Here is a 14,711-nt window from a genome sequence, read left to right on the forward strand (position 1 = left end):
AAGAGGAACATGGGATGTACTCACTCATATTTGGTTTCTAGCCATAAATAAAGGACATTGAGCCTATAATTTGTGATCCTACAGAAGCTAAATAAGAAGGAGAACCCAAAGAAAAACATATAGTCATCCTCCTGGATATTAACCTTCATCAGGTGATGAAAGGAGACAGAGACAGAGTCCCACATTGGAGCACCAGACTACAACCCCAAGGTCCAAATCAGGAGCAGAAGGAGAGAGAGCACGAGCAAGGAACTCAGGACTGCGAGGAGTCCACCCACACACACACTGAGACAATGGGGATGTTCTATCGGGAACTCACCAAGGCCAGCTGGACTGGGTCTGAAAAAGCCTGTGATAAAACCGGACTCTCTGAACATAGCGGACAATGAGGACTGCTGAGAAGTCAAGAACAATGGCACTGGGTTTTGATCCTACTGCATGTACTGGCTTTGTGGGAGCCTAGGCAGTTTGGATGCTCACCTTACTAGACCTGGAAGGAGGTGGGAGGTCCTTGGACTCCCCACAGGGCAGGGAAGCTAGTCTGCTCTTCGGGCTGATGAGAGATGGGGAGTTGATTGGTGGAGGGAGGGATATGGGAGGCGGTGGCGGGGAAGAGACAGAAATCTTTAATAAATAAATAAATAATAAAAAATATTTTCTGTGGGGTATGCAGAATTTGTATATATAAAAAAGAAATATTCAAAGTTATTTCCTTAGCCTTTCATACATAAACTAAAGACTCGCTATACAAATGCCTTGATCTGCCCCCATGACCTATCAAAAGCTTCCCAGAGTTTGAAACATCATCTTCCATCTAAAGGGTATGCAAATTACATTGAGGAGCTGAAGGCACTTTAGAGACAGAGAAAGTCGCTTTTCTTTCTGCTGATAGGTTACTCACACTCCATTAGTAAGCTCAACACCAATGTGCACTGGAAAATGATAACTAGACTTTGTAGGATATATATTAAAAATGTAGAAAAAAAGATAATAATTTGGCTGGGGTCTGGGTAGGGATGGGGGAAGTTGAAGGAGAGACATGAAAGGTGACTGTTAAAAAGGAATTGTACTGATGTGTGGAATTCTCAAAGAATAGAAAAATAAGACATCCTGAGATGCTTTCATGTTCCTTGAATTTCTTGTTGGTACTTTTTTTTTTTTTTTGAGTTGTAGGTCAGTGTGAAGGGAAAGTATTCTAGACCTATTTGCTAAGCAACTTTCTGCCTACTATCACTTTGTAAATCTTCATTGCCTGGCCTACCATCATTCTAGCCTGGCTGTCCCTAATATCCCCAAGGCTCAATTTACAGTCATGCAGGAGAGCTGTTCCTAACAACCAAAGAGGAAGAAGAAAAGGGTTTTTTGTTTTGCTTTGTTTTGCTTGGAGATTCTTAGCAGACATTCGGCCTGAGTTGTCACTAGCTGTCGCTGGACCACATGCCCATGCCCCCCCCCCCCACCTTTGCTGCCTTCACAATAAGAATTAGTGTTTTTCAAATTGACAAAATTTGGTAGCAATAAACACTATCCTGTCCATATCCTCTTCCCTCACTGTCAACTGACATCCAATTGCAACTCTTTCTCCTTTGTGAGTTGTTCCATTCTGGTATTCTTCCAACAATGCACAGATAAAGCTGTCATTGAACCCATATCGCATTAATGTAAATATTCATAGTTAACTGACTTTTCTCATAAATCAACAACTAGATGTGAAAAGGGGACCGTGTGCATTAAATAATGAATATGTTCAGAACCTTGAAAAATAGGGATGGACAGTTTAACAATGTACTTTAATATCAAAAGAGGAATTTGAGATAAGTCAAATTTTTATAGTGGTTAAAACACAGCACAATGGGTAGGAGACGCTACAATGTTCCTGAAGAGCTTAGCCATCTGCTTCACTTCTCAGAGAGGCAGAGATTAGAGAAAGCATGTGAATTTTGGCACCTCCTGGGAGACTGGATAAAGATCACATAGGATTTAGTGAATAGAGCTTGCAAAGAAACACTAATAATTTAGGTTTTCTTTTATATTTTCAAAGAAGACATTTCAGAATTTTATCCATCCTTCACACTGTATATAAAATAACTCTGCCTATTTGTTTCACTGACTGGGCTTTTGAGAGAGCGCTATTAGAAAGTAAATACAGTGTTTTTGCTGGCATATCAGGGGACACAATACTGCAAAGCACTAATTCAGTAGTAAGAACTGGAGTCAATCATCTTGAAGTGGTGGCTTTATTTCACTGAATTCCTGTATCCTGTGCCTCATACTAAAAAGACTTCAGGAATTTCCCTGGTGTGTGTTTGTGTGTGTGGTGAGGGTATGTGTGTTTGTGCATGCATGTGTGAATTTGTGCAAGGGTGTGCGTGCGTGTGTGTGTGTGTGTGTGTGTGATTTTTTTTTTTTAAGTTCAGAACAAGTCACTGATTTTCTTTTTGGAAATCATAACAAACAAATAAAAAAAACCAAAAAATACATGAAGTGCATCAGCTTTTAAACTGTTAAAGAAAAATTCTAACTTTTTATTTGGAAAATAATACGTAGAATAAGAATGTTTATAGAGTAATTTCCTCATGCTCATGAAGATAGGCAGGACATAGGAGCATGGCCTCTTCTTCCTAGGAATAATGCAGTTCCTTAACATTCAGCCTCATTTTGGTTATATGTAAGATATCTGCGTGAGAAAAAATGAATTGCCATTTGCATCTCCAGAATCACTTGGTGCTCAGTAAGAAACAAAATACTTGAGAAACTGGCAATAACAATTGGAAGCTCAAAGACACAGGACTTATTTTTCATAATAGACATTATCAAAATTTTGTATTTCCTCATCTACAAAACTAAAAAAGGTCCATGTGCATACACACACACCACAAACACAAAAGTGCACACACACATGTACATACACTTACACACATATATCCATACACAAATATATACATGTACATATGTATAAAAACATATGCACACACACAAACACACACACCCTTCCCCAACTCCTGGAGATGGTGGTTATTTGAATATTCTAAAGTTTTTCATTCAGTTCTGTAATATGCTTCCAAGAAAGTCATTACTGACACCCATAGTCCTGTGTCAATGTATTTTAACTGATGTTTGACATTAAAGAGAAGAAAGGGAATCAATTTTAGTGTTTAGACAAGAAAAAGTGACTAAGTAGAAAATAGCTCCAAATTTTTGCTAAAATAGCTACCAATTTTCTGTTTTCTGATAACTTGCTAAGAGTTACTTTTTCTGTGTCTTGACATGCCATGGGCCTAGGGCTTGTTTGGTTGTTGTTTCATAGTAAATTACCAGAAACTCAGTGTCATGGTGCCACATTGGTTTATAGTCCTAGTGGTCTGAAGTCTAAGCGACATCCCAAGACTGAGTCCTTTTGAAGACTCCAGGTAACTGTCTTTGCTTTTTCCAACTTCTAGAATTCTCCAGCAATTTTGTTGCCAACTTCCTCAGATTTCAACTATGAGCTGTCATTAAAGTTCTTCTTTTTATTCTAATCTGCTATAATATACTTCATGATTATGTGCCATCGTCCTCAATATCCAAACACACCTTCCTACCTTAAGAGCTTTCTTTTAAAAGTGCTTGCTATGTCCTTTTTTGCTATGTGAAGTGGTGGGTTTTTAGGTATATGCAGGGAGATATGAATTCCTCTGCAGCGCTATTAGTAATCAGTCAACCATTGGGGGTCATATCGAATTTCATTTCTTAAATAACTTGTCTCTATTTCTTTTAGCCTCAAGGATGAGTCTGCTCAGGCGTAATCATAAGTCAGTTTTGATTTTACGAACATTTGTACATATTTTGTGTTGGCTCACGCACATATGTCAGCAAAATAGTTATGCTCCTCGATTATCACAAGCTTTCCAAATAACAAGGAGAACTGAGAATTCCAACTCATGTCTCATATCCTGCTGTTGAAACAGAGACATTCTTCAATATGCAGAATTCTCCCAATTCTCACCTAGGTAAAGCTTGCAGAGTAGATTAAACAAAGACAGACGGTCTCCCGCCTTATGACTGCATGTTCTTTAAGACTGGCATTTCATTTTCATTGACTATTCATTTTCCTTCACAAAACAAAACCATAGACCATTTTTAATGTATCTCCTTCATCTACATCCTTCAAAATGTATGTATCAGAGAGCTTAAAATGGTGAACTACATTTTATCTCAATTCACTGTTTCAATATTCTTAAAAGGATACTTCAAAAGCCCTCTGATCAGTCTTTCCCATAGTCGTCTAAACTGCTATTGTTCGCTAGTTATAAGAGACGTGGATAAAAAACACCAAGTACCTTACCGATTTTTTTTAAGCTTTCATGGATGCTTTAATTTTATATAGTACAACGTGCATGACTTATATAATGTGTACTACTTAGGGTATTTTATTATGACCTTGGGAGAACTTACATTTATTTTAGCGATTGAATAAATGTTTCCATCATTCCAACTGTAAAATGCAGCACTGATCCATTTCTGCTTTTGTTTTTCTTTTTCTGTGCACAATTATGCTATAAAAATATTAAAGGTGTTTGTATTTTACATTAACGTGTTTTTGAAAATTTAAATATCACATGATTATACACTATAGGATGTGATGTGACTTTTTGAAACACACACACACACATACAGAGTTTTGGAAGCATGACATTATTATACTATGCCCACAAGGTTTCAACATTTCCTTATATGGATATCACTTTAGATCCTCTCCTGCACAAATGCGATACATTGTTATTACCTATATTCACCCTACATAGAACAAAATATCAGAACTTATTTCTCCCATCCAGCCATAACATTGTATTTGTTGGCCGACCCTCCTCCGTGTTCCCATTTTGTACCTTCTGGTAACCACTATTTTATCTTTAATTTTTATGGGACAGCTTCTTGAGATTCCACACAGAAAAAGTATGAGCATTATGTGTTTTGACAGAATCTGTCTTATTTCACTTAGCACAATGTTCTCCAGTTTTGCAAACGATATCTTTCTTGACAAGATTTTAGTATTTTTAGTATTAAGCATGAAAAGCATTCCATTGAATGTGCATACCATAGTTCCCTGTACTATCCAGTGAATCTTAGCTTGGCCTATTCCTTAGGTATTGTCAGTAGTGCTGAGTGAAGCCAAGTCAGCAGCTGATCCCTCCATATCTTCTTAGAAGTACCAACACAGAGTCAAGGGCAGCGGTCTGTACAGGAGCTCATTACCCAAGAGTTGCAGCAAAGATAGCAAGTGAAACTGGAGCTTTGGAGGTTTCCAGTAGAATGTTACATGGCGATGGACAGTGGGAAGAAAAGTTGTTTCTGTAAGAGAAGTGTAAAGACATAGAGGTAAGACTGCCACAAGTTTGCAACCAGATGATACTTCTAGCAAGTCCAGGTCAAACAAGGCTACACAGTGAGACCCTGTTTTACAAAACTAAAGGAAGAAAAAGGTATTGCCATGTTGGTCCTGGGATCCAACTTGGGGTTTACAAATTGATGCCATATTCCTTTACTGGCTGAGCTGCCTTTTTGGTTTTCAAATATTTTTTGAAAGTTAGAACTACCATTACAGGCCACAAAGCATGCTCACCAGGTAAGCATTGCACATTAGTAAACCACTATATTTTATATGGGCAAAGACTTTCCTTATAAGCAAAACCACCTCGGTTACATAGTGACTTTAAGGCCAACATGAGGGCTATTTGAGACTTTGTCTCAAAAAACACCACTGCCAACTCACTACCAAGTGGTGAAATGATAGAAGAATAAACTATTAAGAAAGAAGCTCCAAGAGACTGGAGATAGAGCTCTCCTGGCACTTGCAGAGGACCCATCCAGGTTCAGTTACCATCACAAACATGGCAGTCCATTACTGTCCATAAACATAGTTCCAGAGGGTTCCTTGCCTTCTTCTGACCTCCATGGCTCATTTGTGCTTGTGGCACACATATGATTATGCACGAAAACATAAATACATAAAAATAACTTAAAATACAATTGAAAAATAAAACAGAAAGAAGCCTACTAAACATATTATTTGGAATAATTAAAATGTTCTTCTGGGGAATTTGTTCTTTGTCCTTAAGTGTACATATTATTGTTATAAGATAAGAATAGGGGTTAGCCGGGCGATGGTGGTGCACGCCTTTAATCCCAGCACTAGGGAGGCAGAGGTAGGCGGATCTCTGTGAGTTAGAGACCAGCCTGGTCTACAGAGCTAGTTCCAGGACAGGCTCCAAAGCCACAGAGAAACCCTGTCTCGAAAAAAACCAAAAAAACAACAACAACAACAAAAAAAAGATAAGAAAAGGGACTTAGGTCCTTCTGAAAACTCAAAACCTAGAATTGTTCCTTTAACTTTACATAAGCATCCTCAAAAATTTCAGGATGAACTAGTAATACCCTTAAGTATTTCTACAAGTTCTCTTCTGATAATCGGTCAGCAACAAGACACAAAAAGCCATTAAGACCCCTTTCATTTTAGAAACGATAAATGTGTGTTTTCATATGAATGGTGTTAACCACCCCATGTTTACGCTATCAGTGAGGTATGAAGAGAACCAGTTATTTTTAACTAAATTCTGAAAAGCCATAACACCTGTCTAGCACTTTGTTATCCAAAGGTTGTTTCTGTTCTTTAACTTAGTTACCCCCTTTAAGCATACTTTCCGGTGTACCTGGATCATCAGCTCTTGAATACATTTGTATGCCCTCTCTATACCTTAGACTTCAAAATTTACTATCATAGTTAGCAACTCACATTGGCTCTAAATTTCTCTATAATACCTTGCTAAAAATAACATTCTCAACAGTGTAAAACAGTAATTGAAAGGGCAACTGAGTGAGATTATTGCAAATTGATATGACAAATTAGTCAAGGATGTAGGATACTTAAAAATCTGCATTGAATTGCTAGATAAAAATATTTTTGATTGAGGTGAGAGCCCCAATTTAAAAAATCTGATAATAAAATATAAATTAACTACCTTTATGACAATTAACTTATAATATTCTCTCCATTACTAAAGTTTTTCAAAAAACAGAAATTGCAATACAATTTTAAAAATACATGTTTTTATATAAGCACAAGCATTATGATATCAAGCTCTTACTAAGAACACAATGAATTCACATTCTGTGTAGACCAGCCTTCCTTGCATTTCCACATTTGAATGCAGACCTGTTCTAAGGGATGCACATGTGCTGACTGCTGGCTTTTCCCTTTGGGATGTAAGTGAGCAGCCTTCGCATCCACATAAGCCTCTTGTTTTAATTACAATGAAAGACATTGTGTTTTCTACAATAGAGAGGATATTTTACAAAGATCTGTCTGACTGTCTCGCAAGTGTGGGTTGAGGCATTAAATGGAATGAGTGGAAAGCTCACAACCATATGGTATGGTGTGCTTCTGATTAAAAGAAGTGAAATAAGGAGATGTATTTTTAAATGCTTGCTTCAAAATATTGAAAAATATCTTAAGGTTATGTTCAGTGTTTCTACAACTGAACTTGAATCTTGTGATTGAAAAATAAGCAGATGGGTTATAATAAACTTTTAAATGTCACTTCCTAAAGATATAAAACTGTCAAACCACACCAAAATAAAGGTATTGTCTTACATTACATCAATTTTGTGTATTAGTGTGTATGTTCCATGCATGTGGACACATCCACGCTGACGTGCACTTGTGGAGGTCACAGGAGGCTTTTTCGCCTCGATGCTTGACTTCTTCTCGAATCTCAGCTACTTTGAGAGAAAATCTAGTGCTCCTCATCACTCTGAAGTCTCTCCTCCCTTCATCTTCACACACATTGCCTCCCGTAAGCACATCTTCCCGCAGATCCAGCTTGTTTGGTTTCAAGTTTTGATCATTCCTCTGAAATTCAGACTTAAATATTTTGCCGTTCATGTACATTTCTCCTTGGATGTCTCCCAAGTATACCAGACTATGGATATATTTTGAAAATGATTGAAATGTCTAACATTTTTGACTCACAATTTCAGTCAAGATTCTGATATTTAATGAGACAGCGGATATGGTGTTGTATCTCCGTTCTTCATAGACTATAGTGTTCAAGTGCTGATTTTTAGCCGTGTCTGTATCCATCCAGCCACCTCACAGATCTTCCCATGCCATCTCTCACTTTGCAGAGTTCACTTGCACGCCAGCAGCCAGGGAGTGCTTAGAAAATCCTGGGCGAATCCCACCGTTCTGTTCTGACCTGTCCACTATTCTCACATAGTGTCTGTTGTTGTTTTAGGTAAAATGCACAAGGTTCATTTGTCTCCCCCCATCCTTTACCATTTAATTTTGTCTCTTTTTACTTTATATTTTTCTTCATCACCCTGACCTCATCGCTCCTTCAATTTATTACTCCCTTTTCCTTAGACTATCATATTTAACACATTGCCTTTTATTCAAGAGAATGCCAAGATCAGCCTTAAATAGCTCTGGTCTTATCTGTCGCATCACCTTCATACCATCCTTAGAGCTATTCTTCACTGCCCCCACCTCTCCATTCTGTCTGTTTTCCAAAGAACTTACATCTTGTAAAGACAGTCAACTCATTTTCCTGTTTTGTTCTATCTTCATAAACACACACACGCACACACACAATTGAAACGAACAATGTTCGGTAAACCAAAGTTTTAGTTGTTTGTAATTTTGTTTTCATTTCCCCCCAATGCCTAGACAAAATTAAGATACGATGACTATCATAGTTAACTTTGTCTTGTGGGAAGAGAAAACCTCGACTGTAGAATTGTTTCCATCAGACTGACCTGTGAGCAAGTCTTTAGAGGCATTTGCTTGATGGTTACTTGATGCAATAGGGTCCAGCATACTGTGGTCAGAACCATCCCTAAGCCATTGGGCCAGACATTTTAAATAGTGGTAGAAAAATGTGAGCATGGTTGCTAGCTTGTAAGCATATTCCTTGATGAATTCTGCTTCAGTTCTTGAATGTTTTCCATACCCCAATACTAGGTTTCCCCAATGATGCAGTGAGTCAAATGAGGCTGAATTAAAAGTCCAGGTTTAATGAGCAAGCACCCCCGGGTGATTCTTGGGGGAAGAAAGAAGAAGAGACCATGCTGTGGGTCCAGGGGTTGGCTCTTAAACACCCTGTATGCATGGTCTTCAACAGCCACAGGGGAGGAGCCATCACTGGACAGGTTTTCTGAGGGTGGGGTTTGGAATAGGTCCTGAGATGGAGATTCCCAACAATTCTTGTCTCTAGGATTTGAGTTTCTTCCATGGCTTCCCTCAATAATGTACTGCAAACTATAAGCTAAATAAACCCTTTCCTTCCAAGTTGGTTTTGGTCAGTGTTTTGTTACTACAACAACAACAACAACAACAAAACTTGGGCAGAAATAAAAATGCTTTAGAAGTATATGTTTGCATTATTATTTATTTACTGGCTATGAAAGACAGACTTCTGTAAGTCTAGGCACTTTTTATTTTTCTAACTTTATGACTTGCCTTGATTTTTAAGACACTATCCCTCTAAGCAGGCCTGGAGGCACATGCCTTTAATCGCAGCACTTGGGAAGCAGAGGAACACAGACCTCTGAGTTCAAGGATAGTTTTGTGTACAGAGTGAGATTCAGAACAGACAAAGCTATATAGAAAATCACTGTATTGATAAACAAAGAAAAAGAAAGAAAGAAGAGAGAGAAAACAAAATAATAACAGACTCAATCCAGGCATCAGTTTCCAAGTTTATATACATGAAATTCTATAAAGCATTTGCAATAGCCATAAATCCTAACTCTTAAACTTATGATTTCCAGAAGATTGATTTGTTAAGTTCCCACTATGTTTTGCTCCATCATCCTGGCCACTTCTTTAGACAAGTGCACATCTCTGAACAGAAAGATACAAGCCCTGTGTATGATTAATCTTTGTTGGATGCTTCCTGTGTTTCTAACATTCTCTCCCCAAGAGCCAGCGTGACCCAGCTCCTCCATTGACCAATGCTTCTGAGATGCTCTGCTCCTGTTCTCCAAATGGCTGTTCATGCTCCTCCATACTTCTTTATGCTTACGATACAAGAAGTGACTAGTGTGGACTTATTCATAGACTACACAAATAGATAAAACCTTTCCGTGGGTCCTGTGCTCTTATCCTTCTCCTTATGACAATTGTTTGCAGCTTGACCTCTCAAACTGAAGGAGAATATCTGTCACCTGAAGGTAACAGAGTTGGGACAGGCCCTCAAACCATCTGTTACAGATTTTATGGAATAAACAAGATAAACAGCATTTGACCCACTGTAATATTTTGAGCCTTTCTTAAAAAGTTGTATGGTTATTCACAACTATTTAAATTATTTTATCATAAATCTGATTTTATCTTTATATATAAGAAAATTACTTTGAAATTCAACCCATATTTTTCCTAAATGAACTCTAATTATTACGTGACTGCCTGAAACCAAATCTAAGTCTTACGCTGAAACATGTGATCAAATTTATAAGTACCATATACTATTATTGAGTGAAAAAATGCAAGTCTAATATGAATGCAATTTAATCTGTATTCACTTCAACTCTATTAGAATACCCTATTGGTCATTTACCCAGCACATGCTCTCCTATTAAAAAATGCTTAAATTTTATCTTTCAATCTGTGTGCATGTGTATGTGTTGGAACAATCTGTCTGTCTGTTTGTCTGCCTTCCTACATATATATGGTGCATGATGCTGGAGAACAAGCACATGGCCTTGTAGACATTAGGTTTCTGTGCTGGCTGGTTTTATGTCAACCTGATACAGTCTTCTGAGTGGAGAGAATCTCAACTGAAAAAAAAAAAGCTCCATAAGATTGGGTTATATGCAAACATGTAAGGCATCTACTTAATTAGTAATTGATCAGGGAACGACCAGCTCATTATGGGTAGGTTCATCTATGGGCTGGTGGTTTTGAGTTCTATAAGAAAGTTGATTGAGCAAGCCCTGAGGAACAAGCATTTCCTCAAGGACTGTGCTTCAGCTCCTGCCTCCAGATTCCTTTCTCTGTTTGACTTCTTGTCCTGGCCTCCTTCAATGAGAGACTATGATGTAGAAGTATAAACCAAATAAACATTTTTCTTCCCAAGTTGCTTTTAGGTCATGATGTTTTATTGCAGCAACAGAAACCCTAAGCCAGTTCCTCTTCTACCCCTAAACTGTATGCTGTTAGCAACCAAATACCTTGGTACTTTTAATTCTTTTGTAGCATTGTCATTTATTAAATCTAAAACTTTTGAGTAGACACATATATTATCAGATCTTTTCAGGAAAAAAATGGATTTTACATCTTTGAATATGTAGCATAAAGCCTCTGGCCAGCTAATAATGTATCCAAGTAAATCAATGGCAAGTCATGTGATGATGGTGATGTAGGTACTGTTGATGAACTGAGTAAGCATGGCAGGGTATTGTGTTACTTCTCAGACACTATCTAATATATGAGAAAGAAAATAATTAAAATTTACCAGCATTTGGACATTAAAGGCTGTGTGCTCATATCTGTTAGTAATAAATTTATTGATAGTTATACTTGGAGAAAGAAGGAAATGAACTGTGAGAAAAGGAAAGACGCAGGATCTAAGATAACACTGGGTGCAAGACGCCCCAGGGTTTTGTATATTGCTAAGGGACAAAAGTACAAATGAGAATGACCCAGAACGACTGTTATTTTAACGGCAGTCACTAGCCTTCATTTCTGGGAAACATTCCTAATTCATGCATGTGAAAATATTTTCAGGTAGAACCATAAATTAGGAGTAAATATAGCAAGAAAAATCAATATCCACTGAATTCATTAGCACCTCAGGAGAGATTGGCAAACCCAATATTAAAAATATTAAAAGCAAAATAGAAAATTTTGTATGTGCAAACAACTCCAGAAACCATGTCAAAAGAAGCATGATGGAAGTTTTACTATCCAGAAGCAGAAGCAGCCCTGTTGTCTTTCAGGTTTCAAAGCAGGATATCAGTTCTATAATACAGATATCTCATTCATAAAGACGTGGTGCATCATATTAAAATAGATAATTAAGAATAATGACATTTAATTTCAATATTAAATGACTATCAAGTTTTTTTCCTGTTTGGAGTGATGATAAAGCTGAAATTCTAGTCATTACCTGTTGTTTTGATGCAGCATGGCCTCTCAAGCTCACGGGCTGGAACATTTGTGCACCATATTTGATGTGATAAGGCCCGCAGTCATAAACACAAACAGAATTCTTAACTCTTTTCAGAACAGACTGTGTGCACCTACAATGGAGTCAAGCCTGCCAAAGCAATGTGCTCGAGCTGAACAACTAAAGTTGGAAGAAATGTTTGCTGTAGCTTTGCTCCTAAGCAGCGTGGCTCAGGGTGCTGATGCTAAATGACGTATACTCTGTAAGCTCTTCGGTTCATGGTCTGACCATGCATCCTTGATTTCTAAACATTTTCCTTTTGCAGATCAGCAGTCATGTGATCCTGGTGAATTTCTCTGCCATGACCACGTGACTTGTGTCTCTCGGAGCTGGCTCTGCGACGGGGACCCTGACTGCCCTGATGAGTCCGATGAGTCTTTAGCCACCTGTGAGTAGAAAGGCTTCTTGTTTTTGGATTTGCTTCCATGTGAAACCAAATGTCAGTTGCTTCCACAGATCACTGCTGTTCTAGCTGGTTCTATTTTTATTTCCTTTAAAGCATAACCTGACCGATCTGAAATCTTTTGTTTCTATTTTCTTTGGAATTGAGTGTGTGAATGGGAGATGCAATCCAGTTGTAGAGTTTGAAGGAACTTACTTTAACTGTGCTGATACTGGGCAACTTACTTGCTTAGCAACACAGAACCTTGCTCCCATTTGTCACATGTACCCTGAGATGCAGGAAAGTATAGAAGATGCATCATTAAGGAAATTCACCTCTAGCTTTCACATCACTTACACTAATTTTTATAACTCTGCAGATTACTGAACATAATTTCTTTAGAACCTAATCTTATCTGTGATTACATAATCATATCGTGAGGGTCTTAACCTTTATAAAAGGAGATTGGGACAGTCTGGGGGTTCTAAGCCCAGTTGAAGCATTGTTACATGAAATCCTCTGAGGATTTTACCACACTGGACATGTCAGTATACGAAAACTGTGACTAATAATATGATCACTGCTGAATGACACATAGTTTTATGAATGCTCATCTGTTCTTCAATGTGTGAACCAGACACTAGTTTAGATATCAATATTTTTTAGAACTTACACCCTCAGTCTGTTGTCCTTGTGTGTCCAGATTTGCTGGTATATATCAATATTATCCCCAAGACAATCACACAGTTCTTTCTGTAAAGACAAAGTGAAGAAAAAAAAAAACATATTACAGTTTATTGATAATGTGGTGATAAAACCATAGAAGGCAAAACAATGGTTTTAACTATGCACTTACTCATGTTGCAAAAAGAACTAATGTATTAGTTATTAAAATCTTGCCAGTAAAAATGAAATCAATGCTCTTTAATAATCATTGTGTTTGCAAGTCCTATTGAAGTTTTTCAGCATAGATGAAAGTGATTGTGTATATGCGAGTTGCTCGTCTTTACTTTAAACCCATCTTCACAGGGAGAGGTTGTAGGTATTTAATAAATTTCTCATTTTTACCAATTTTACATATAATTATAAAATTTTTCATTGAGGTCCTGCATGCGATAGATTTAAGAAAAGAAAATAAGAATGCTATAATGAATTAAAAGTTCTGCTAATCCTTACAAATGTATTATTTGTGAGTAGAAATGAAGAAACTGCTCACCTATGATACGACACATATGAACCTTAAAATATTACATAAATAAGAAGACAGTAGCCGTAAAGGAACATTCATTTTATAACACCATTCATTGAAGGACCCCACATAGACATTTCCAATTTGGATTTTTTAATCTAGACTTTCACAGTTAACACAGTGCTTCCCAATGTGTTTTGTGAAGTTCCTATGAGTTATCCCTAATCTCCATAGCATAAATTTACAATACTGTAACTCCATAAATGTGAGCGTTCAGTGTGAAAGATCAACACATTCAGGATGGAAAGCTGTGAAGACTGATTCCTTATGCATAAGAGACATGCTGTTGTCTGTGATTAGATAATAAAGCACAAACTTTAAACGAAACTGTAAGATGCAATGTGTTTTCCCTCAAATCTACTTAGCCTTTATAAGGAGAAGAATGAGGGAGGATTTATGGTGAAATATGGAATCTCTGAAGTGAAAAATTCCAACAGGAATCAGATACTGCTGAATAAAAGTAAGATATTAGCCTGATAACTGAAATGCTTTAAAAAATGCACAGAGGACAAAAAAGAAGTTAAATGAAATCAAGATATAAAGGGAGTTTAAATGAACCCATGATTTGATTTATTCCTCTCTTTGGTTTCTTTGGGAATATTTTCTTATATCCATTTGGATGGAGTTAAATATTACTACCAGCTACTAACTTAAAAAGCTTGCCTGAGTTCAACTTGCCACATGGTGGATTTCATTTTGGGAAGACTTGACTAATATTTGGGAATTTTAAATATTTTTTAATATTTCTGTCAAATGCAAGAACAAATTCTTCACCGTGGAGATGAAGTTCTTCTTGTGTGTAATTTGAAATGTGTCTTCAAGTATCTAAACAATGATTAGAAGCATCTTTAGTTCCTATGAGGTGAGGAGAATG

The 14,711-nt window shown here is 37.2% G+C and overlaps 1 protein-coding gene across 1 annotated transcript in view; it reads left to right on the top strand.

The window, feature by feature from the left end:
• Positions 1–14,711, top strand: part of Lrp1b (LDL receptor related protein 1B) — a 1,720,116-nt gene that overhangs the window by 302,398 nt on the left and 1,403,007 nt on the right. Inside the window, exon 2 of the mRNA XM_075985306.1 lies at positions 12,472–12,594. Coding sequence (XP_075841421.1) covers positions 12,472–12,594 — 123 coding nt within the window. The remainder of the gene's footprint in view (positions 1–12,471; positions 12,595–14,711) is intronic.

Source organism: Microtus pennsylvanicus, chromosome 9 (genome assembly GCF_037038515.1).
Source record: "Microtus pennsylvanicus isolate mMicPen1 chromosome 9, mMicPen1.hap1, whole genome shotgun sequence".
NCBI lineage: Eukaryota > Metazoa > Chordata > Mammalia > Rodentia > Cricetidae > Microtus > Microtus pennsylvanicus.